At 73.3% G+C, this 22,264-nt stretch overlaps 4 protein-coding genes across 4 annotated transcripts; 1 reads left to right on the top strand and 3 right to left on the bottom strand.

The window, feature by feature from the left end:
• Positions 1 to 211: 211 nt before the first annotated feature.
• On the bottom strand, positions 212 to 817 carry AURANDRAFT_62647 (expressed protein; the record flags this gene model as incomplete). Its single annotated transcript, XM_009036680.1, has 1 exon — positions 212 to 817. One exon carries the CDS (start codon positions 815 to 817, stop codon positions 212 to 214), a length of 606 nt encoding a protein of 201 aa, XP_009034928.1.
• A 2,525-nt stretch (positions 818 to 3,342) lies between these two features.
• Positions 3,343 to 10,859, bottom strand: AURANDRAFT_71167 (hypothetical protein; the record flags this gene model as incomplete). Its single annotated transcript, XM_009036678.1, has 3 exons — positions 3,343 to 8,016; positions 8,290 to 9,237; positions 9,438 to 10,859. 3 exons carry the CDS (start codon positions 10,857 to 10,859, stop codon positions 3,553 to 3,555), a joined length of 6,834 nt encoding a protein of 2,277 aa, XP_009034926.1.
• Positions 10,860 to 14,330: 3,471 nt separating this feature from the next.
• On the top strand, positions 14,331 to 15,947 carry AURANDRAFT_10276 (hypothetical protein; the record flags this gene model as incomplete). Its single annotated transcript, XM_009036842.1, has 2 exons — positions 14,331 to 14,666; positions 14,769 to 15,947. Coding segments are annotated over 2 exons (1,515 nt in total), but the record flags the coding sequence as incomplete, so codon positions are not given.
• A 613-nt stretch (positions 15,948 to 16,560) lies between these two features.
• AURANDRAFT_59950 (hypothetical protein) lies at positions 16,561 to 17,198 on the bottom strand (the record flags this gene model as incomplete). Its single annotated transcript, XM_009036677.1, has 2 exons — positions 16,561 to 17,041; positions 17,119 to 17,198. The coding sequence occupies 2 exons, from the start codon at positions 17,185 to 17,187 to the stop codon at positions 16,586 to 16,588; spliced, it is 525 nt and encodes a 174-aa protein (XP_009034925.1).
• Positions 17,199 to 22,264: the final 5,066 nt, after the last annotated feature.

Genomic DNA, 22,264 nt, shown 5'->3' with positions numbered 1-22,264 from the left:
ATTTGCCTCGAGAACCGCGCGAGCACCGACCTCGCGGACGCAGCTCGACGGGAGCCCCGAGGTCCAGTGGCAAATGAACAACAGAAGACACGCATGTAGATCGTGATGGTGCTCGAGGTCCCCGAGGCAAATGAACGACAGAAGACACGCATTTCATTTCGACCGTGATGGTGGACCTGTCACTCTCCGAGGCACATGGTCAGACAAGAACTTAGATCGTGATGGTGGACCCGTCGTGCTTCGTCTCGACGACGCCCGCGGCGTCGCCGACGACGTCGTGGTCGTGGCCGTGGGCGGCGGCGGCGAAGGCGCCCGGCGCCGCGCCGTCGCCGAAGCGGACGCCCTTCTTCTCGCCGCGCGCGGGCGACCCGTCCACGTAGGGCTCGACGAGGTCGTCGCCCGTGCGGCGCACGGGCAGGTAGCCCTGCGCGGAGCGGACGCTCTGCGCCACGAGCTCCGACGCGAAGACGAGGCTCAGGCTCTGGGCGACCATGAGCACGACGACGGCGCCGACGAAGAGGCCCGCGCGCGTCGCGAGGCACATGGCCGCGACGAAGGAAAAGGCCGCGCGGACGAACGAACTGTAGAGCGCGAGGTCCTCCACGAAGTTGCCGAGGCGCCGCTTCGCGTCCGCGGAGCCGTGCCGCGCGACGATTTCTTCGAACTCGGCGACCGTCAGCAGGGCGCCGAGGACGATGGCGACGCTCGAGAAGAAGAGGCCCCGCGCGCTCTGGGCCGTCAGGATCTCGTTGAGGCCCGCGCTGAAGCCGCCCAAAGCGCTGATCTTCCCGAGGTCCCGGCGCACGCGATCCATCATCGTGGGTCGGGCCGCGCACCACGCGTCGACTGTTGTGGCAGGAGCTTGGCGAGCAGTCCGAGTGGACATTCGGGACGGGTCGTACGCTCGCGAGCCATGGCGCTCATCGACGTCTTCGACGTGGCCGCGACGCCCATCGTCGCGTTCCTCGTCGCGCGGGACGTCTGCCATCTCGAGACGCTGTCGAAGGCGTGGGGCGACGAGCTTCGGTCGCTGCCGTCGCGGGACCTCTGGCGAAACCTCTTCCTCAAGGCCTTCCCCGCGGAGGCGAGCGCCCTCCTGCCACTGATCGTCCGCGGCGCGCCGGACGCGGACCGGCGCGCACGCCTCGCCTATCGCAACCTCGCGACCTGCGGCGCGGCCGCGGACAGCGCGATCGAATGCGCGTGGATGGCCGGCGGACCGGGGCAGGGGCCCGACGAGGGCCGCCTCCCGCCCCGGTGCCACCCGCGCCAGGCCGATCCCTTCGTCCTGCTCCTGACCGCGGAGGGGATCGCGGAGGGGGAGCGGCGCTACGCCGGCATCGCGCGCTGGGGAACGCCCGAGGAGTTTGGACGGGACTCGGACACGCACGCGCGCGCGCCGCGTCTTCTTTTCCGCGCGTCCCTCCTTCGGTCACGCCCGCTCCTAGGAATTCGAACACCTCGCCGTCTGGGAGCCGACGGACGCGAGTTTTCTTTTTGTAGCTGGGGGCGTCCATCCTCTCAGCGAGGCCGCGGTCGTTCGCGCGTCAGCATTGTGGACTTCATGCTACCTCGTCGATCTGGTGCGTGTCCACTTTCAATGTCGACGATGTATAAACGAGTCTCCTCGCGCAGGCGACCTTTGACGTGCTGCCGCTGTGGCGCGACGCCGCGCCGCCTCATCCGGATAACGTCGCGATACGGGAGGAAGGAAGCATCCATACGGGCATGCACGGCGCGAGCGAATTCCTCGTCGGAGTCGTGGACCGTCAGCTGCGTCATGTCGAGCCCGGTCCCGGCGTTTACGCCGTCAAGGCGGAGGGCTACGCGCGCTTCCGGATTATTGAAGACGGGCGCTTTCCGCAGATCTATCACCTCAAACTCGAGCGGCTCTGGGTGAATTTCACTCCCGCGACGCAAGCGTACCGCGGCCGCGCGCACCTGCAGAACCTCCTCCGCGGGCTCTTGCGCGCGCGCTCGATCGCTCGCGCTCCGCAGCAGCTCGGCGGGGGGCCGATCGACTTCTCGCGCCCGCTCGACGATCGCGAGACCGCCCCGCCCGAGGACGACGAGGTCGCGTCCCTCCGCCGCCGCCTCGAAAGCGCCGAGCTGGAGCTCGGCCTCGAGCGCCTCCGCAACGAACGCCTCCGCGCCGCCACGTCCTACCTCGCCGAGACCGCGTACATGCTCGACACCTTCGACCAGGACGGCCCGGGCGGCGGCGGCCACGCGGGCGACAGCAGCGACGACGACATGCCCGCCTGAAAACCCACGATCGAGAGATCGCTTGTAACGGAGTCGTAGCCCAGCCCCACTTTGCCCGCGGCGGGCCAGTCCTAGAGAGGCCTGCCTCGTGCGTTCGAGCGCCCGTCATGCCTGTTGCAGTCGGTCCGAGCCTTCCGAGGGGCGTCAGCGCCGAGGACTGTCGAAACTGCCACAAAACAGGAGAGCAGCATGGGCATCACGCCGCAGACGCACAGCCAGCTCGAGGCGCAGGCGTCCGCGGCGGCGTGCATGCCCGCGCGCGCGCGCGCGCGCGGCCGACGCGCTCGCGTAGGTACGCCTTCCGCGCCATCGTGGCCCACCTCCAGGGCGTGTCCGACGACTGCAGCAACATCGACATCATGATCGCCGCGGGCATGTGCCGCAACTGCGTGGCCAAGTTCTACCACGCGGGCATGGTCTACGCCGGGTCCACGGACGCGACCTACGACGCGGCGCTCGAGTCCGTCTACGGCGAGCCCTACGGCGCGTGGAAGGCGAAGCACCAGACGAAGGCGACGGCCGAGCAGCTCGAGCGCTTCGAGGCGACGAAGCGCTACCACGCGAAGCACGCGCCCGTCGAGGCCGTGCGGCCCGCGACGCCGCGGTCGTCGGCGCCGCGGTCGCCGCGCGCCGCCGCCGCGGGCGACTTCAACATCACCGTCGCCGCGCCGCCGTCGAAGAAGCCCGCGCGGCCGCCCGTCGCGCCGGGCGCGGAGCCCTGCTGCTACGACGACGACGACGACGCCTGTGCGGGCCCGGAGGCGGCGCCGCCGCCGCCGGCGAAGACGCTCAAGCTCGGGATCGTCACCGTGAGCGACCGCGCGGCCGCGGGCGCGTACGACGACGCGACGGGCCCGGCGCTCGCCGCGTGCCTCGGCGCCTACAGCGCCGACGTGGCCACGACGGTCGTCGCCGACGACGCCGACGCCATCGCCGCCGCCGTCGCGGCGCTCGCCGACGGCGGGCGGACGCTCGTGCTGACCGCGGGCGGCACGGGCTTCGGCCCCCGCGACGTCACGCCCGAGGCGACGAAGCGCGTCCTCGACAAGGAGGCGCCGGGCATCATCGACGTCGTCCACGCCGACGCCCTGCGGCGCGGCGCGGACCTCGACTCGCTCCTCTCGCGCGCGACGGCGGGCGTCCGCGGCGCCTGCGTCGTCGTCAACCTCCCGGGCCGCCCCGCGGCGGCGACGCGCAACGCGACCGTGCTCCTGCCGACGCTCCTCAAGGCCGTCGCCCTCGCCTCCGCGCCGCCGCCCGCGGCCGCCGCGGCGTAAGCTCATGTTGTTAAATCTCCAGGAAGCTCCCGAGCGCCTCGATGTCGGACACGTCCGACGAGTCGTCGTTCGACGCGCGGCTCGCGCGCCGCGACGGCGGGTCCGAGCCCCGGTCCGAGCGGTCCGAGGCGTCGTCCGCGGCGCCGTCGTCCGCGGCGCCGTCCCCGGCGGCCGGGGCCTCCGCGCGCGCGGGCGGCGGCCGCCGCCGCTCGCGCCGCGGCCGCGGCCGCGGCGCGCGCCACGCGAGGGTCTCCGGCGCGACGTAGACGGGCTCCGCGGCGCCGTCGACGCGCACGGCGACCTCGCGGCCGCCGCCGTCGCCCACCCGCGCGGCGTTGAGGAGCGTCGCGGGCCCGAGGCGCGTGCCGACGGCGCACGGCGGCCGGCCGACGTCGCCCTTCTCGAGCTCGACCTTGGCGCGCCAGCCCAGGCAGCGCACGACGACGCGCCGCGGCGCCGCCGCCGTTGCCGCGGGCCGCCGCGCCTCGACGACGCCCGCGCCGAAGCGCGTGAGCACGACGTCGCCGACGCGGAGCGGCCGCCGGCGCTCGCCGTCGTCGCTGTCGGACGTGTCCGCGTCCGCGGGGCGGCCGGCGAGCGACGCCTCGGCGAGGCGCGCGAGGTGGCCCACGGCCGCCAGCGCCGCGTCGGCGGGCTCCTTGTGGGCGCAGCCTAAATAGACGCGGAGCGCCTGGCCGTGCGCGGCCGCGGCCGCGACGGCCGCGTCCGCGGCGTCGAGCGCCGCGACGAGGCCCTCGACGTCCGCGCCGAGCGCGAGCCCCGCGGCCCGCCGCGCGTCGAAGGTGAGGTGCGCCGGAATGTCCGCCGCGGCCTTGGGCGCCGTCTTGCGCAGCGACGCGCGGCCGCCGTTCGAGAGCGCCGCGAGGAGGTTCGCGCGCGGCGCCGCGGCGGCCGGCGCGCCGCCGCCGCGCGCGGCGAACATGGCCGCGAGGGCGCCGCGCGGGTCGTCGGTTTCGGCGCTCCTGAAGAGCTTCGCCGCCGTCGACCGCTGCTTCTTCGGCGCCGCGCGCGGCGAGTTCGCCTTGGACGCGCGGGCTCGCAGGTCCGACGCGCCGGCGACGGCCGCGGCGAGGCGCCGGTCGCCCGCGTCGAACAAGGCCATGGCGGGCGTCGCCAGCGACAGGAACCGCTCGACGAAGCCGAAGAAGGGGTTCTTGACGTCCGTCGGGTCCACGAGGAGCGGATCCTCGGGCGGCGCGGCGCGCTCGCGCGCGTACGTCGACTTTGGCTCCCGCGCGGGCGGCTTCTCCGGCTCCGGCTTCGGCCGCGCGTAGGCGTAGGACGACGGCGGCGGCCGCCGGCCGCTGAGGCGCCGCTGCTGCTCCTCGAGGCGCTTCGCCTCGAGCTGGGCCTCGACGTCCCTCGCGTGCGCGACGCGCTCGGCCCGGTCCTCGAGCACGTGGCCCGCCCAGACGAAGCCCGCGGCGAGGGCGCCGTCGGGCGCGCACTCGCAGTCGGCGCAGGCGAGGAGCGCCGCGGCGACGCGCGGCGGGGGGCGCCAGGAGCAGGGCGGCCGCACGTACGCGCGGACCTTGCGCCGCGGCTGCTGCCGCATGCGGCTCAGGAACGTGGACCCGTTGGCGACGCCGCCGGGGTTCTGGCCGGACTTGGCCGACGACGCCCAGCTCCGCGACGACTCGACGGAGCCGCTGCCGTCGTCGCGCTCCTCGCCGTCGTCCGCGCGGACGTCGTTCCGCTGCGCGCGGAGCGCCGCGGCGCGCTCCATCTTCTCGCGGCGCTGGCGCGCCCACTCGCGGGGCTCCGTGCGCGGCTTCTGCTCCACGGGTTTCGCCGACTTGCGGTCCGGCGGCGGCGTCCTGCGGCCCTCGGAGTCGGGCGTCCTGGCGGCGCTCTCGCGGTTCTTGTCCCGCTGCCGCTCCGCGCGCGCGCGGTCGTGGTCCCGCGCGGCGGCGCAGAGCACGCCCAGGGCCGTCAGCGCGCCGCGCCGCGCGCGGCGCCAGTGGCCGAAGCGGATCCGCGCGCGCTCCGCGGCGTCCTCCGCGGCCATCGACGCCGCCTCCCGGGCCCGGCGCTCCGCGGCCGCGCGGAGCGCGGCCTCGACGCGCGCCTTCTCGGCGTCTAAAGCCGCCTTGGCCGCCTTCTGGGCCGCCTCGCGCTCCGCGATGACGCTCGCCTCGACGTCCGCGGCCGCGACGGCGCGCGCGGCCGCGACGCGGCGCCGGATGGCGCCGACGACGACCGCGAGCTCGCGCGGCTCGCCCCGGCTCGCCGCCCGCGCGAGGCCCCCGTGGAGCCGCGACCGCGCCACCACAGCCTCGGCGCAGGCCGTCACCGTGCCGTTGTCACGCGCGAGGAACGCGCCGGGCAGCCACCGCGCGGCCCGGAGCAGCCGCCGCGCGGCCGCGCGCTCGCGCCGCGCGGCCTCCGCGTCGTCGTCGTCGTCGTCGTCGCCGTCGTCGTCGTCGGAATTGGAGGAGTTGTAGTCGTCGTCCTCGAAGCCGCCGCAGGACTCGTCGCCGCTGTCGTCGTCGCTCAGCGTGACGCGCTTGCCCGCGTCGAGGCGCCGCCGCCGCCGCGGCCGCGCGGCGACGACGACGTCCCCGCGCGCGAAGGGCGCCGCGAAGCCCAGGGCGCCCCGCTCGCCCCGGGCGCAGAGCGTCTCCACGACGAAATCCAAGAACGTGCGCTTCCGGCCCGCGCGCCGCGGCGCGCCCTCGAAGTCCGTGCCGCCGGCGTTCACGGCCGCCGCGTCGTCGGCCTTGGCCCGCGCGAGCGCGAGGAGGGACCCGAGCTCGATGCCCCGGGACTCCGTGACGCGCATGGCGTTCGTGACGCCCAGGAACGTCTCGAGGCAGCGCCGCAGCGAGTCGGAGCCGACGACGCAGCGGCACGCCTTGACCCGCAGCGCCGCGTCCGCGAGCACGACGGCGAGGCGCGGCAGCGCCGTGCGCACCAAGAGCTCCGCGTCGGCCCGCTCGCGGTAGAGCGGCACGGCGCCGATCTCCGCGAGCATGGCCTCGGGCGGCGGCACGGCCGGCTCCGCGCCGTCGTGCGCGTACGCGCCGGCGGCGTCGAAGCGGCCCGCGAGCATGTCCCGCTCCTTGGGCGTCGGCGCCATGGAGAGGACGAGCTCGAGCTGGTCCGCCGTCATGCCGGCGTCGCCGCAGCGCATGAGCGCGCGGCAGACGGCGCGCGGCGACGCGAACTTTTCGCCGTCGCCGACGAGCTTGCCCAGCATGATGCTCACGTTCATCGTGCGCCGCCCGTCGAGCGTCTCGCGGGGCCGCGCCGCCCGGTGGCGCGCGCGCCGGCCGCCCAGACTCAGCGCCGCGGCGACGCCGCCGAACGTGAGCCGCCGGGAGCCCGCGTGGCGCTGGACGACCGCGGGGACCTCGCGCTTGCCGAAGGCGACGCGGAGGCGCGCGGCGTCGCGGCCCCGGGCGTCGAAGGCCGCGGCGCCGAGCGTCGACGCCCGCGACCGGACGCCGTAGAGCGACAACGCCGCCGCGGCCGCGTCGAGCGGGTTCCAGTGCAGCGCGCGGAACGTTTTCTTCGACGGCGCGCTCGCGGCCGTCGCCGGCGCGCCGGCCGTTGCCGCCTTGGCGCCGCCGGCGGGCGCGCCGCTCGCCGCGGCCTTGCCCTCCATGGCGTCGCAGAGCGCGCCGGCGACGCCGTCCGCGGCCATCTTCTGCGCGACGGCGCTCCGCGGGACGCCGACGCCGAGCATCTTGAAGTACTTGGCGAGCTCGGGCATGGCCCGGAGCTTCGCCAGGGCCTCGTCGGCGGCCTTGGGCGGCGGCGGCGGGGCCGCGGGCGCCGCGGCGGCCGCGGGCGCGGCGGGCGCCGCCGGCGCGGCCGCCGCGGCCGCGCCGCCGGCCGCGGCGGCCTGCACGTCGGCGGCGCGCTCCGCGGCCTCCGTCGCGGCGAAGGCCTCGGCCGTCGGCTGGCCGGGGACGCACTTGACGAGCTCCGCGGGCACCATGAGCCCGCTGAGCGCCGCCGTCGGCCCGAAGTAGCGCGTGCCCTCGACCTCGCCGTCGTGGGCGCCGAAGGCCATGTCGAGCTCGATGCCGCACCAGACCTGGCGCCCGGACGAGAAGGTCGTCGGCCCCAGGTAGCGCAGCCGCCCGCAGTCGAGGCGCCGGGGCCGGCCCTTGCGGTCGAAGACGTCGACGCGCGCGCCCGCGTAGAGCTCCCTCACGACGTGCGCCTCGTCGGCCTCCGCGTCGACGCGCCGCCGCGCCTCGCGCCGCCGCCGGCCGCCGTCGTCGCGGCCGCCGCCGCCGCTCAAGATCTCCTGGTAGGTGCGGCCCTTGTGGCCGTTCGTCGCGCGCGGCCGCCGCGCGTCGGGCGGCGTCCGCGTCTTGCTCCCGAAGGCGTAGCTCGGCGACGCCGCCGCCGTCGCGCGCCGCTGCGCCGCCAGCAGCGCCGTCGCGCGCCGGCTCTTCTCCCGCGAGAACTCGAGCGCCGCGCGCCGCTTCGCCGCGACGGCCTCCTCGGAGAGCGGCGGTGCCCCCGTCGTGCTCGTCGTCGCGCGCCGCGGCGTGCTCGCCGCGACGCCGCCGGGTTCGCCGGCCATGCGGGTGGTTTAGGACGTCATGAGCGACTCTTTACGACGCCGCGATGGCTGCCCATGCCAGCTCCACCATCGCGCGGCTGTTTAGAGAGCATCGAATCAAAAAGCGTTGTTGAAGGCACTTTTGAAGGCTAACCCCCTGGCTAAGTCGGCGCCGCCTTAGAGCTGGCTCGTGGCGTCCGAAGAGACGGACTTGGCGTAGGAGGGCTCGTCGTCGTCGTTGGCCACGGTGAACTTGGCGAGGGATTTGTTGATGGACCGGTGGGAGCTCCAGTCGATCTTCGGCTTGAGCTGCCGCGACTTGCGGCGGAGCTCGGGCAGGTCGAAGTCGATGGACGGGCGGCGCTCGGACTGGTCGTCGTCCGGGCCCTCGTCGCTCCGCTTGTCGATGATGGGGAACTTGAGCGCGAGCCACTCCTTGTACTGGGGCGACGTCACGAAGTCCGTGAGCACCGCGCGCTTGAGCACGACGTCGACGTCCTTGGCGAGGTCCTCGTAGATTTTGGAGAGGAGCGGGATGTCGGACTTGACGCGCGCCGCGTGGCGCTTCTGGACCATGCCCTGGACGCGCTCCTCGGGCACGAGGTTGTTGCCGAGGACGGACCGCCCCTTGGGCGGCCGCACCGCGCCCTTGGCCGCCGGCGGCCGGATGAAGTCCTTCCAGATCTCGTCGCAGAGCACGAGGCAGTTGTCGAAGCGCAGGCCCCGCTCCGGCGCCGGCGTGTCGCCGTGTAGGGTCGCGTTGATGTCCTCGCACTGCTTCTCGAAGCTCAGGTGGCGGCACATGAAGAGCGCCTTGGGCTCGTGGCGCGTCTCCGCGCGCGCGTAGTCGAGGAGCGCGGCGACGAAGGACGTGTCCGTGAAGTTGCACTTGAGGAGGCCGCCGCCGGCGGCGCAGGTGCGCTCGAACTTGCGCTGGAGCATGTCGCGGCGGATGAGCGACAGCGTCATGTTGTTCTTCGAGATGAGCTCCTCGGCCTCGTTCTCCGCGAGCGAGAAGCCCTCGCAGGCCGTCGTCGCGATGACGGTCGCCGACGGCACCTCCTTGGAGATGACGGACCCCTCGCCGATGTAGAAGGGCGCGCGGATCGTCAGGACGTGGAGGGGCATGGGCTGGTTCGGCAGCTCGATGTAGACCTGGGCAGCAAAAGGGTGCGAAATTCCCAACTTCAAAGGCTCCTATCTCGGTCGTTTTCCGCTCGTTTCGGCTGATTTTTGGACGAGCGATCATCTCTCGGAGCGCTCTCGAAGCGTCGGTGCTGTTTTCGAAACGCGCGCGCGCGGAACACTCACGTTGAAGCGACGTTGAATCACCCTTTTCCTGCCCTGATGTAGACGTCGCCGACGCCCGACGCGACGAAGAGCATCTGCCGCTTCGCCGCCGCGTCGCCCTGGACGATGAGCTTCGTGTTCGCCTTGGCCCGGAAGCGCTTGAGGCGCACGGACACGCTGTTCAGGTCCTTCTGGGGGCAGGTGCGCAGCGCGGCCATCTCCGACAGCAGGAGCGACGCCTCGCCCGTCTGGCGCTGGATCTGCGTCCACTGCTCGTGCAGACTCGGCCAGACGACGTCGGCGCAGGCGCGGGCGACGCCCGACGGCGCGTCGCGCTTCGTCGTCAGCCGCCGCACGTACTTGGGCAGCGCCGTCCGCACCGTCGCGTCGTCGATGCGCGAGCTCATGGGCGTCGCGTCCGCGTCGCGGCGGTGGAACGTCGCGGACAGGGGCACCTCGAGCACCTGGCTCCCGCTCGACACCATGACCTGGAGCGACAGGTCGCCCGGGGCGCGCACCAAGATCTCCATGACGGCCCGCGCGCGGAGCCCCGGCGCGAGCGGGCCGCACGGCCGCGCGACGACGCGCACGGGGTTCTTGTCGCGCGCGCCGTCGAAGCCCGCGAGCTTCACCGTCAACCGCAGGTCCGTGTCGCCCGTGTTTAATACGGTAAGCGTCGTCTGGTAGGCGACGCCGACGTGGAGCGGGCCGAGCTCGAGCGTCGGGGGCGTCGCTTCGTATCCCACGCGCCGCGGCTCCAAAATCGACGTCCGCACGAGGGGCCCGCCGCGGCGGGACACGCCGTGGTCGTCGGACGACGGCGTGTGCTCCGGGATGTCCCTTAAACTCTTGACGAACTCGCCGTGGGAGATGGACCCCGACGCGTCGAAGTCGAAGCTGTCGAAGAGCGTCCGCAGCGACCCGCTCGACAGCTGCCGGAGGCCGTAGTTGCGCACCGCGTTCTTGAACTCGTTGTAGTCGAGCTCGCCGCTGTGGTCCACGTCGGCGACGGCGAAGGCGCGCTTGAGCTCGCGCGCGCTGTCCGTGCCGTGGCTCTTCAAAAAATCCTTCATCGTCCGCTTCAGCGACAAGATCCGCTCCTCCGTCGCGGACCGGCGGCTCATGGCCTCCTGGAGCTTCTTGAGGCGGAAGCGCTGGTCCGCCTCGCTCATCTTCTGCGTGTAGGCCGTCTCGCTGTACTCGCCGGCGCTCATGCCCGTCTCGAGCTGCCGCGTGATCTTGTCCAGCTCCGCGCGCGCCGCGTCCGCGCCGTCCTTCATGCGGCTCCGCTGCGCGAGCCGCACGCGGATGGGCTTGAGCCGCGGCCGCCCGAGCACGTCCGTCTCGCTCGGCCGCGTGAACACGGGCCGCGAGTCGAGGCTGCGCAGGCTCACGGTGCTCGCCGTCGCGCCGCCCTTGCCCGGCGACCCGGGCGCGTAGGTCTGGATCGTCGGCTCCGACGCGCTCTTGGCCATGGCCTGGTCCATGGTCGGGCTCTGCATCATGTCCTCCGTCGCCAGGCTCTGGTTCTCATTGTAGAGCGTCTCGCGGTAGCCCATGGCCAACGCGAGAGGCTGCCCGGCGTGGGCGCTGAGGAGGTGAGTGCAAGGTGGTTTTGGCCCCAAGATTTGAGCCGGTGTTGCACCGCTCTCCACAAAAGCGATGGGCTCATCAACCGCAGATGCCGAGGCCTCCTCATCATCCACGGCGTCTTCGGACGTGTCCGGCGGCTGGAGCCACGCCGCCGCCATCGGCGTGCTCGCCGGCATCCCGACGGCCGCGTTCCTGCAGGTCGGCTTCATCAAGACGCTGCGCGAGCGCGGCGTCGGCGTCGCCAAGAGCCGCGTCGGCGTGCCCGGCATCGGCTACGCCGTCGTGCGCGACGTCGGCTACTGGACGGCGACGCAGAAGCAGGTGCAGACGCCGACGCCGACGATGGTCGAGGAGCTGACCATGCAGTTCGGCGTCGTCGTGCTCCCCCTCGTCACGGACACGCTGAGCGTCCGCGTCGCGGAGAAGGGCTTCGTGCTGCCGAAGGAGCCCGGGAAGCTCTTCGCCGTCGCCTGTCCGCCCGTGGCGCTGCTGGGGCGCATGACCTGGATCCCGCTCTACAACTACGCGTACGTGCTCGCGCAGCACAGGGCAGCAAAAGAGAGCGACATTCCCAACTTCAAAGCCTCATATCTCGGCCGATTTCCACTCGTTTCGGCTGATTTTTGGACGAGCGATCATCTCTCGGGACGGTCTCGAAGCGTGGACGCTTTTCCCGGAACGCGCGCGCGCGGAACACTCACGTTGAAGCGATGTTGAATCACCCTTTTGCTGCCCAGGCGCAGCAGCGCATCGGCGACGCGACGCCGGTGCAGGAATTCGCGGGCCTGCTCGCGGGCTCGCTGGCGGCGTCCTTCGTCGCCTACCCGCTCTTCATCTTCAAGACGAACTTATTACTCTGCCACGACGGCGGCGGCGCCCTGGACGCGCGGAAGACGCTGAAGCTCTGCGGCGACGCGACGCTCCGGTCCTTCGGCGCGTCGTCCCTGCCGGCGCTGCGCGCGGCGGGCGCCGCCGCGGCGCTGAGCGCCGTCTTCAAGGGGTCCGTGCCCCACGCCGTCGCCAACATCGGGCCCGACGTCGCCTGCATGGCCGCCGCGCGCTGGATCTACAAGGCCGTCGCGGGCGAGCCGGAGAAATCGTAAATTCGTTCATCGCCGTATGTTTATATGCAAGGGGTGGCGCCTCAGACGACGAGGGCGAGGGCGAGGACGAGGATCGCGGCCAGCGAGACGCGCAGGGCCGAGGCGCCGTCGGACTCGTCCGGGAGCACGGGCTCCTCGTCGGGCTCGTCGCCGTAGGGGTCCTCGTCGGGCTCCTCGGGCTGCTCCGGCGCCGGCGCGGGCGCGGGCTCCTCCGGCGCCGGCGCCGACCCCGCGCCGCCGCAGCCGAAGAAGGCCTGGACCTCGGGGAGCTTGAAGAGGACCTCGTAGCCGTCGCGGTTCGGGTGAATCGCGTCGTCGTAGTACCGCTCGGACGAGTACTCCGTGGCGCTGCCGCCGAGCGTCTCCAGGACGTTCACGAACGTGACGTCGTCGTACGCGGCCGCGGCCTCCTCGATCTGGGCGTTGAGGCGCGCGACATCCGCGGGCCCGCACCCCTCCTCGTCGGCCGCGACCGCCGAGTACCCGAGCACGAGTTTCGGGACGCCCGGTCCCGCGTCCGCGAAGGCCCGCATCGCCGACTCGAGGGCCCCGGGCACGGCCGCCTGGGCCCCGTCCGCGTCGCATCCGGGGCGAAGCATGTCGTTGCCGCCGACGGAGAGCCACGCGTGCGAGAACGAGGCCTCATCGAACGCGTCCGCCGCGGAGCAGCACTCGTCGTCTTCGCCTCCCCACTCGGCCGCCGTGCTCCCGGAGGACCCGCGATTCGTCACCGACGATCCTTCGCAGTCCTCCTGAAGAAAGTCCTCCGCGAGCTCGGCCCAGGAGTCGCCCACGATGAGGATATTGCTCGCAGCGGCCGTGGTGATGATCGTCACGCCGACGCCGATGAGTTCGTAGTACATTTTTGATGCGTTTTGCTGAGGAGACGTGAGTTTAAAGGGGTATTGAGAGATGATTGAGCGAGCGCCGCTAGATCGCCGCTGTGGAGAAAGCACTGTGCCGGCCGCATCGGCTGCCATCGAGGCCGGAGCCAGGGCATGTGCGCGCATTGAGTCAGGCTGCGCCTCTGCAGTGATGGACGACGAGCTCGCAGCTTTGGGCGTCACGGTCGCCGACGAGCGCGCGCAGGAGGCGAGCGTGCTCGGCCGGCGCCTCGCCTCCGGCGCCGGCCTGGCGCCGCCGCTGCAGATCCCGAGCGCCGCGGAAGGCGAGTGGGTCGGCGTCGGCGAGGTCGAGCTCTTTCCCAAGGTCGCGCTCGAGCGGCTGCTCGAGCTCGCGCGCGGCGCGGCGCACGCCGGGAACGCGCTCCGCGCGAGCGTGTCCGCCGCGTCCGAGGGCGCCGGGCCGGCGGACGAGCTCGCGGTCGGCGTGCTGCGCGCGGCGCTGCGCTACGAGCTCGGCGAGGAGGTGCCCGAGGCGCCGGCGCCGCCGCGGCGCAACAAGAAGGAGCACCGCCTCGCGGCGGCCGCGCGCGCCGAGGCCGACGGCGTCGCGGTGGCGCCGACGTTCCTCGACGACCGCGCGCGCGCGCGCCGCTCGCGCGAGCCGGCGCGCCGCGAGCGGCCGGGCCCGGAGGCGGCCCGCGGCGCCAAGAAGTGGAACCCGCTGAGCGCGGCGCCCGCGCCCGCGGCGCCGCGCGCGGCGCCGAAGAAGAAGAAGCGCAAGCGCGAGCCGCCGCCGCGCGCCGCGCCGCCGCGCGACGCGCCGCCGCCGCGACGACGGACGCCGCCGCCGCCGGCGGCGGCCCAGGCGACGGCCACCTGCCCGCTCTGCGGCCGCGCGATCCCCGTCGCCGACGCGAACGCGCCCGACGCCGAGATGGACGCGCACCTCCGGCGCTGCGGCACGCGGCGGCCCCGGCGCGGCGCGGCGGCGGCCGTCGCGGCCGACGACGACGACGACGACGACGACTTTGACGATGCGTCGGAGGCGGAGTCGCTCGACGACGCGCTCGCGCGGCGACCGCGGCCGCGGCGGCGCCCCGCGCGCGGCGGCGACGACGACGACTTCGTGGTGCCAGTCAACGACGACGGCGACGGCGACGACGACTTCGTGGTGCCGGACGACGACGACGGCGACGGCGACGACGACTTCGTGGTGCCGGACGACGACGAGGAGGAGGAGGAGGAGGCCTTCGACGACGACGACGACGACGAGAACGTGAAGAACCTCAAGCTGTCGCGCGTCGAGGCGATCCGCGACGACGGCGACGACGAGGACCTGCGCGCGCGGCTGGCGGACCTGCGGGAGCGCGGGGACCTCGGCGAGAGCGAGGACGACGACGACGCGGACGGGTCCGCGACGCTCGAGGGCGGCCTGTGGATCCGGGCGACGACGCAGCGGCGCCTCTTCCCGCACCAGCGGCGCGCCGTGTCCTGGCTCTGGGCGCTCCACGGCGAGGGCTGCGGCGGCATCGTCGGCGACGAGATGGGGCTGGGGAAGACGGCCCAGGTCGGCGCGTTTCTGGGCGCGCTCGCGGACGGGCCGCGGGGCCCGGACCGCTTCGACGTCTGCCGGAGCGCGCTGATCCTGGCGCCGACGACGATGCTGAGCCACTGGGTGCGCGAGCTCCACGCCTGGGCGCCGCGCGCGCGCGTCGTCGTCCTGCACCGGTCGTCCGCGCGCTTCGACGAGGCCGTCAAGGCCGGGCCCGCGGCGCTGGCGACGTTCCTCGCGCGCGCGCTCGCCGCGCCGCCGCGGCCCGGCGAGGCCGGGGGCGCCCCGGGCCCGGACTTTGAGGAGACGCCGTCCTGCGTGCTCTGCGTCGCGTCCTACGACGCCGTGCACCGCCTCGCGGACGCGCTCCTGGCCGTGCCGTGGTCCTACGCGGTCTTGGACGAGGGCCAGAAGCTCCGGAACCCGGACAGCCGCGTCACGCAGCTCTGCAAGCGGCTGCGCACGCCCCGGCGGCTCTTGTTAAGCGGCACGCCCGTGCAGAACTCGCTCCGCGAGCTCTGGAGCCTCTTCGACTTCGCCGTGCCCGGGCGACTGGGCACGCTCAAGGCCTTCGACCAGGAGCTCGCGCAGCCCATCCGCGCGGGCGGCTTCGCGGGCGCGCGGCCCGCCCAGGTCCAGCTCGCCTACCGCTGCGCCGTCGCGCTCCGGGACCTCATCCAGCCCTACCTGCTCCGGCGCACGAAAGCCGCGCTGACCGCCGCGGGCGACTCGGGCGTCGCCCTGCCGCCGAAGACGGAGCACGTGCTCCTCTGCGCGCTGTCCCAGGACCAGATCGACCTCTACCGCCACGTGCTCGACGGCGACGACGTGCGGAAAGCGCTCGCGGGCGACGGCGGACAGCAGGCGACGGCGTTCCGCGCGATCGCCGCGCTCCGGAAGATCTGCAACCACCCGGACCTCTACGGCGGCCCGCCCGAGGGCGAGCCGCCGGGCGCGGCGAGCCGCTCGTCGAAGCTCGCGGCCTTGGACGCCGTCCTCGTGCGCTGGAAGGCCCAGGGCCACCGCGTCCTCGTCTTCTCGCAGACGATCGCCATGCTCGACGTCCTCGAGGCGCTCGTCGTCGCGCGGGGCTGGCGCTACGGCCGCATGGACGGCGGCACGGCGCCGGCGGCGCGCCAGGCGACGGCGGACGCGTTCAACGCGTCGTCGAAGACCTTTCTCATGCTCCTGACGACGCGCACGGGCGGCGTCGGCTTGTCGCTCGTCGGCGCGGATCGCGTGGTCTTGTACGACCCGGACTGGAACCCGCAGACGGACGCGCAGGCGCGCGAGCGGTCCTGGCGGTTGGGGCAGACGAAGCCCGTGACCATCTACCGGTTGGTCTGCGCGGGCACCATCGAGGAGAAGATCTACCACCGGCAGATCTTCAAGCAGGCGCTCACGAACAAGGTGTTGAGCGACGCGAAGCAGCGGCGGCTCTTCTCGCAGTCGGAGCTCGGCGAGCTCTTCACGCTCGGCGACGCGGCCCTCGCCGGCGCCACCGACAGCGGCGACGTCGCGCGCGTCGAGGACTTCGCGCAGCGCACGGCGTCGGCCGACGCGCCGGGCGCCGACGGCGACGGCGACGCCGTCGACGGCGCCGCGCTCGACGACGACGACAAGCAGGTGCTCGAGGCGCTGTGGGACGGGTCGCCCGACGGCGCGCTGGCGAAGGTCTTCGCCGCGGGCGACGACGAGGCGCGCCAGTCCGCCGCGCGCGCGGGCCTCGCCGCGGAGGCGGAGCGCGAGGCGGGCCGGGCCGTCGCCGCGGTGCTCGACTCGCGCGACGAGGCGCGCGGCGACGCGGCCGACCTCTTCGGCGGCACGGCGCCGGGGTCCGCGGCGCTCCTCGGCGCCATCGCGCGGCGCAACGACCGCGCGCGGCGCGACGCGCCGGACCCGCGCGCGGGCGACGGCCGGCCCGCGTCCGAGGCCGCCGTGGACCTCGTCCGGCGCCTCGACGCGTACCTCGCGGCGGGCGCGCCGACGACGGACGCGCTCCTCGCCCACTTCGCCGACGTCACGGACCCCTACCTCTTCCGCTCGATCCTCCGCCAGCTCGCGGAGTGCCGCGGCGGCGGCTGGCGGAAGAAGTAACGCGGCGGTTCGTTACGCCCGCGCTACGTGGCGATCTTGATGCACGGGTCGCAGACCTGGGGGCAGGGCGAGCAGCACGTCGACTGGAAGATCTTGACGATCATGCGGCGGCCGTAGGGGATGTAGGACGCGCTGTACCAGATCGACGCGCCGATCTGGACGAAGATGAGCATGACGACGACGCCGACGTTGACGCCCGCGACGGCGACGGCGAACGTGACGATCAGGGTGAGGAGCCAGAAGATCGTCGAGAACCGCCGCGTCTTGTCGAACATCTTCTTGCACTGGCTCCGGGGGCCCAGGAGGAAGAGCGTCGCGGCGATCGCGATGAAGTTGCCGACGATGTACAACGTCGCGAAGTTGCGGATCGTCTCCGCGTCGGGCCCGCCGACGGCGAGCATCATCGTCCCCATGAAGCTCAGCAGGTAGCCGAAGCCGCAGCAGGCGCAGAACCCGATGATGCGCTGCTGGTACGTGAGCTGCGGACGGGGGGTGGGCGTTGTTACAACGGGCGCGTCGCAGCGATCGATGCGCGCGAAGCGCGCGCGCGTCGCACCTTTGGGCACCCGTCGCACGCCTCGTCCTCGAAGGACTGCTCCTGCGTGAACGGCGTCGAAAAGGACATCGTCGAGGTCCGATGCGCACAGTCCGAGTCGATCGGCCGGCCGGCAACATCCCTTCAATTACTTGGTCAACTCAGTCAACATCGCCATGCCGCGCTCCTTGAAGCTGCCGTTTCAGCTCAGAGTGTCAGTCAGAGGCTTCTCGGAGTGCAGCCCCAGAATCGCCGTGTATACTTCGCGCGCTGCATTCTCGCTTACCGGCAGCCCGGTCCGACGAGTCCGGACCTCCGTTGCACGCGCCGCTTGCCGCCGCCAGCCTCCTCGCCCTCTCCGCCATGCCCGACCCGCCCGTCACCTGCGAAGACGCCTGGAAGATGTGCATCGACGAGGTGCTCCTCGACGAGCCCAAAATCGAGGCGCGCCTCGACGAGCTCGCAGCCGCCATCGCCGCCACCTACCGGGGCCTCGAGCGCCCGCTCGTGGTCGTGCCCGTGCTCAAGGGCGGCGTGCACACGGGCGTCGCGCTGAGCTCGCGCCTCGGCCGCCTCGGCGTGCCGTGCCGCCTCGACTTCCTCTGGCTCGCGTCCTATTGCGGCGACAAGTCCCTCGGCGCGGCGCGCCTGCTCGCGGACCTCCAGACGAAGATCGCGGACGAGCGCGTGCTCCTCGTCGACGACCTCATCGACACGGGCCTCACGCTGGCCACGGCGGCGGCGCACCTCCGCGCCAAGGGCCCGGCGACGCTCGAGATCTGCGTGCTCCTCGAGAAGCTCGGCGTCGCGCGCCACGCGACGGCGGCGGACGTCGCCGTCGACTACCTCGGCTTCACGATCCCGAACAAGTTCGTCGTGGGCCTCTGCAACGACTACAGCGAGCAGTTCCGCAACCACGCGGCCGTCTGCAGCGTCAAGAAGGACAAGCTCCACCTCCTTGAGGCCAAGAAGTGCGCCTACGAGCGCGCGCCCGACGGCCGCGACGCCGCGTGGCGGCCGCCGGCGGACGTCGACCCGGCGTCGCTCGCGACCTACGTCGTCGCGAACCGCGTCTACTGCTCCTGGACGCTCAAGGACACCGAGGTCACGCCGCCGCCGACGCCGCCCCTCGCGGCGGCGAAGAACTTCCCCTCCTTCGAGTCGCTCGCGCTCGCGGCCGAGGCGCTCGCGCCGCCGCGCCAGGTCACGCCGCCCCTGTGAAGGCGAACGTCTCCCCCCATTTCACTCTAAGGTCCATGTCGTTTTGTTTGGCCCACTGTTACTCCTCGGCCTCGTCCCCGGAGTCCGCGCGCCTCGCCTTCTTCGGGCTCCGCCCGTCGTCGTCGCCGTCGTCGTCGCCGTCGCCGCCGGCGAGGTCGAGGACGAAGACGGACGGCTCGAACTCGCGCCGGGGCGCGTGCTTGCCGCCGCCGCCGCCGCCGCAAGCGACGATGAAGTCGCCCTTGGGGTCGAAGGCGCAGTGGAAGAGGGGCACGCGCGCGCCGTCGTCGTCGAAGATGGGCACGAGCGCCGTCGCCGCGCGCGCCTTCGCCGCCGGCGCCGCCGCGACGGGCTTCGGCGCGCCGTCCTTGTCCTTCCAGGGGCAGGGCGCGGTCGCTTTCGCGTCGTCGCGCGTGTCCCAGAAGCCGAGGCAGCCGTCGCAGGACCAGGACAGGAAGGGCTCCGCGCCGCCCGCGTCGGCGCCCGGCCGCCAGGCGGCGCCGTAGGCCGGCTGGGCGTGGGCGCCGCGCAGCTTCAGGGTCGCGCGCCACGTCCGCGCGTCCCAGACGTGGATGTCGCCGTCGCCCGCGCACGCGCAGAGACCGGCCGCCGCGCCCGACCGCTGCCAGTCGACGGCCGTGAGCCGCGCGCCGGACCCCGTCGCCGTGAGCACGGTCTGGGGCTCCGGCGCGCGCACGTCGTGCACGCGCACCGTGCCGTCGGACACCGCGCAGGCGACGAGCGTCTCGCACGGCGCCGCGTGCGACGCCGGGTCCGCTTCCGCGTCCGCGAAGGGCGACACGTCGAAGACGAAGCAGTCGCCGTCGCGCTTCGCCGCGCCGCGGCCCGAGCCGTCGTAGCGCCAGGACCGCGCGGCGCACCCCTTGGCCGCGTCCCAGAGCGTCACGGCGTCGCCGTACGCCGTCAGCAACCACGCGCCGTGCGAGTCGCCGCACCGCGTCCACGCGCAGCCGTAGACCTGCTCGACCTCGCCGCCGGGCGCCACGGCGGGCACGAGCGTGTGCAGCAGCCGGGGCTCGCAGCCGGACCCGCCCGACGCCCAGCAGCCGCCGCCGCCGCGCCAGAGCCGCGTCTCGCCGTCCGCGCCGGCCGTCGCCAGCAGCGGCGCGCCGCAGGACTCCTCGACGACCTTCGGCGCCCAGGCGACGCGCAGCACCTCGTCGACGTGGCCGCGGAGCACGCCGACGCAGGCCCCGCCGGCGAGGTCCCAGACGCGCGCCGTGCCGTCCTCCGACGCCGTCGCCAGGAGCGGCTCGCGGCCGTGGAGGCCGCAGTCGAAGACGCGCCCGCCGTGGCCCACGAGCTCGCGCTGCGTGTGGACCTCCATTCGAGAGGTTGGAGGAGTTGTCGCCTCCGCGCGGCGTCGCTTTTTGCTCCGCCGAGGCTACTTTTTGCTCGTGTTTTGTAAAGCCAGCCTCGTCTTGCCACAACCCGTTCGGCGATGTTGCCGCAAGACGGGCTCGGCGCACTCGAGGTGCATCGGGCGAGAGAGGCGCGATAGACCGGCCTGTGCGCCGCCGCACGAGCTAGACCGACCGAAACCGCTCTAAAACCTCCGCGAAACGCGACAGACATCATGTCCCGGAAGAACCGCCTCCAGGCGCGCAAGGACAAGCACGAGGAGCTGCTCAAGCGCGAGGCCGCGACGAAGGCGCGCCTCGAGAAGAAGAAGGCGAAGAAGGAGGGCAAGCCCGCGAAGAAGCGCAAGATCCCCAAGGGCCTCGTGCGCGGCGCGTCGCGGGACCCGGCCAAGTACGAGGAGGCGGTCCTGGTCGTCAAGGCGCGGCGCAAGGCCGCGCGGACCGCGCCGAAGAAGATGGACCTCGGCGCGGGCCCGACGGGCACGGAGAAGCGCCTCGGCGAGCAGAAGGCGCGGGGCAAGGAGGCGCGCGCGGCGCTCGTCGCCGGCCGCCGCCAGATGGACACGACTCGATGAGCGAACGACCAACGTAAAGACCCGAGCGGATTACTATCGCCGCGCGAGGGACTGGTTCAGCCAGACGTCGGCGTAGTCCGCGCAGGCCCGGGCGCCCCGCGTGGAGAAGCAGTCGAGGAGCGCGTCGTAGTTGTCCATGCCGTCGACGTTCGCGATGGGGAAATTCAGCAGAAGCGCCGCGTCGTCGCGCGTGTCGAGCACGGTGATCGCGTAGGCGCCGCAGCCCGACATGCCCTGGGCCGCGACCATCCAGCCGCGGCCCTCGGAGACGACGGCGTTGCAGTGCGTGTGGCCCTCGACGAACTTGAGGCGGTCGTCCGCCGCGAGCCGCGAGCACGAGTCGCCGAACGCGCCCGCGGCCGCGAGCTTGTGCACGTGGGGCGTCGGCGTGTTCGCCGGCGCGCCGTCGCCGAACTGGGACCAGTGGCCCGCGATGACGAACAGGTCGAGCGTGCCCGCGGCGTAGGCGCCCACCGCCCAGTCGCAGGCCTCGGTGAAGTAGCGCGCGGTTTCGTTCAAAGCGTAGGCCGACGAGAACCCCGCGAAGCCCACGTTGCCGATCTGGTTCCACCAGATCGTGTTCGACGGGGCCGCGAGCGCCGCCTCGGCGCGCGCGGGGAACGTCGCGAAGGCCGCGTCCGGGTCCACGGAGAAGTCGAAGGGCGCCGCCGCGTCCGCGAGCGCGGCGACGGTGTCCTGGCCGTAGAACTGGACGAAGCCGTTGCCGTACTGGTCGCCCTGCGTCGCGTCGCCGGGGTTGCCGTCGATCCACAGGTCGTGGTTCCCCGCCGTCGTGAGGAAGAGCCGCGACTGGGCCGCGGAACTCAACGAGTTCCACCAGCTCGCCGTGAGGTCGCCGTCGCGGTCGTAGAGGTCGTCGCCCATCATGGCCCAGTAGGACGCCGCCTCGCCCGGCGCCTGCGCGGGCCCCTCGAGCAGCGCGTTGAGCAGCGCCGGCGTGCGCTCGCCCGTGTCGAAGGCCGCGCCGAGCGCGCACATGACGTACGTCGACGCGAAGCACGGGTCGCTCAACAGCACGCCGACGGCGCCGGCGCCCGCCGCGGGCACGGCGATCGTCATGGATTCGCCGTCGCCTAGATCCACGGTCGCGGCGCCGCCGTCCGTCGCCACGAGGCCCGTCGCCACCCTCAGCTGCGTCCAGCGGTAGCGGAATTGGTGGTCGTAGTCGGCCCAGGCGAACGTCGAGTCGTCGGACGCGTCGGCGGTCCGCGTCACGCGGACGAGGCCGTAGTCGTCGCGCGACGCGTGGGCCTTGGAGACGACGACGTTGGGGCGGGGCGCGGCCTCGGCGTCGAGGCGCGCGAGTTTACCGGAGGCGACGCCGCACGCGCCGATGCGTCCGCAGACGGCGCCCGCGGACGACGGCGCGCCCTCCTCCAGGGCGAGCGCGTAGGCGAGCTCGCGGGCGAGGATGGCGTCCGACGCCGCCTCGGAGGCGTCGGGGGTCGCCGCCGCCGCGGGCCGCCGAGTTCTTTGGAGCGAGGACGCGTACGCTCGGGCGAAGCGCGAGAGCGCGTCGGCCTCGCCGCCGCCGTCGGCCCAGCTCCAGCCGTCGACGAAGGCGAAGCTCAGGGCCGCTTCCGCCGCGGCCTCGCAGGCCGCGCAGGACGACGCCGCGGGGCTGTGGCTCGTCGCAAGAGGCGTCGTTCGCGCGCGCTCCTCGAGGAGGGCCGGCGACGCGACGGGCGACGGCGCGCGGCGCCGCTCGCCGTAGAAGACGACGAGGCCGACGGCCGCGAGGGCGAAGGCCCCGAACCGGACGTGGGACCGCCGGGGCAGCCCGTCGTCCGGCATCATAATAAAGCCAGCTCCTGCGCGTCGATGGAATTCCTGCACCATGATGATGCGCATCTGCACCTTGAAGATGCGAAGCTGTCTCGACTTCGTGTGTGAACAGGTCGAGCTCTCACAGGCCGAGCTCTCCGCTCCTGTTGTCGTCGTCCACTGCCGCACGCCGAATCAGTCACT

The sequence above is a fragment of the Aureococcus anophagefferens genome, assembly GCF_000186865.1.
Source record: "Aureococcus anophagefferens unplaced genomic scaffold AURANscaffold_5, whole genome shotgun sequence".
Classification (NCBI taxonomy): Eukaryota; class Pelagophyceae; order Pelagomonadales; family Pelagomonadaceae; genus Aureococcus; species Aureococcus anophagefferens.
This window is presented reverse-complemented; position numbering and strand designations above follow the sequence as displayed.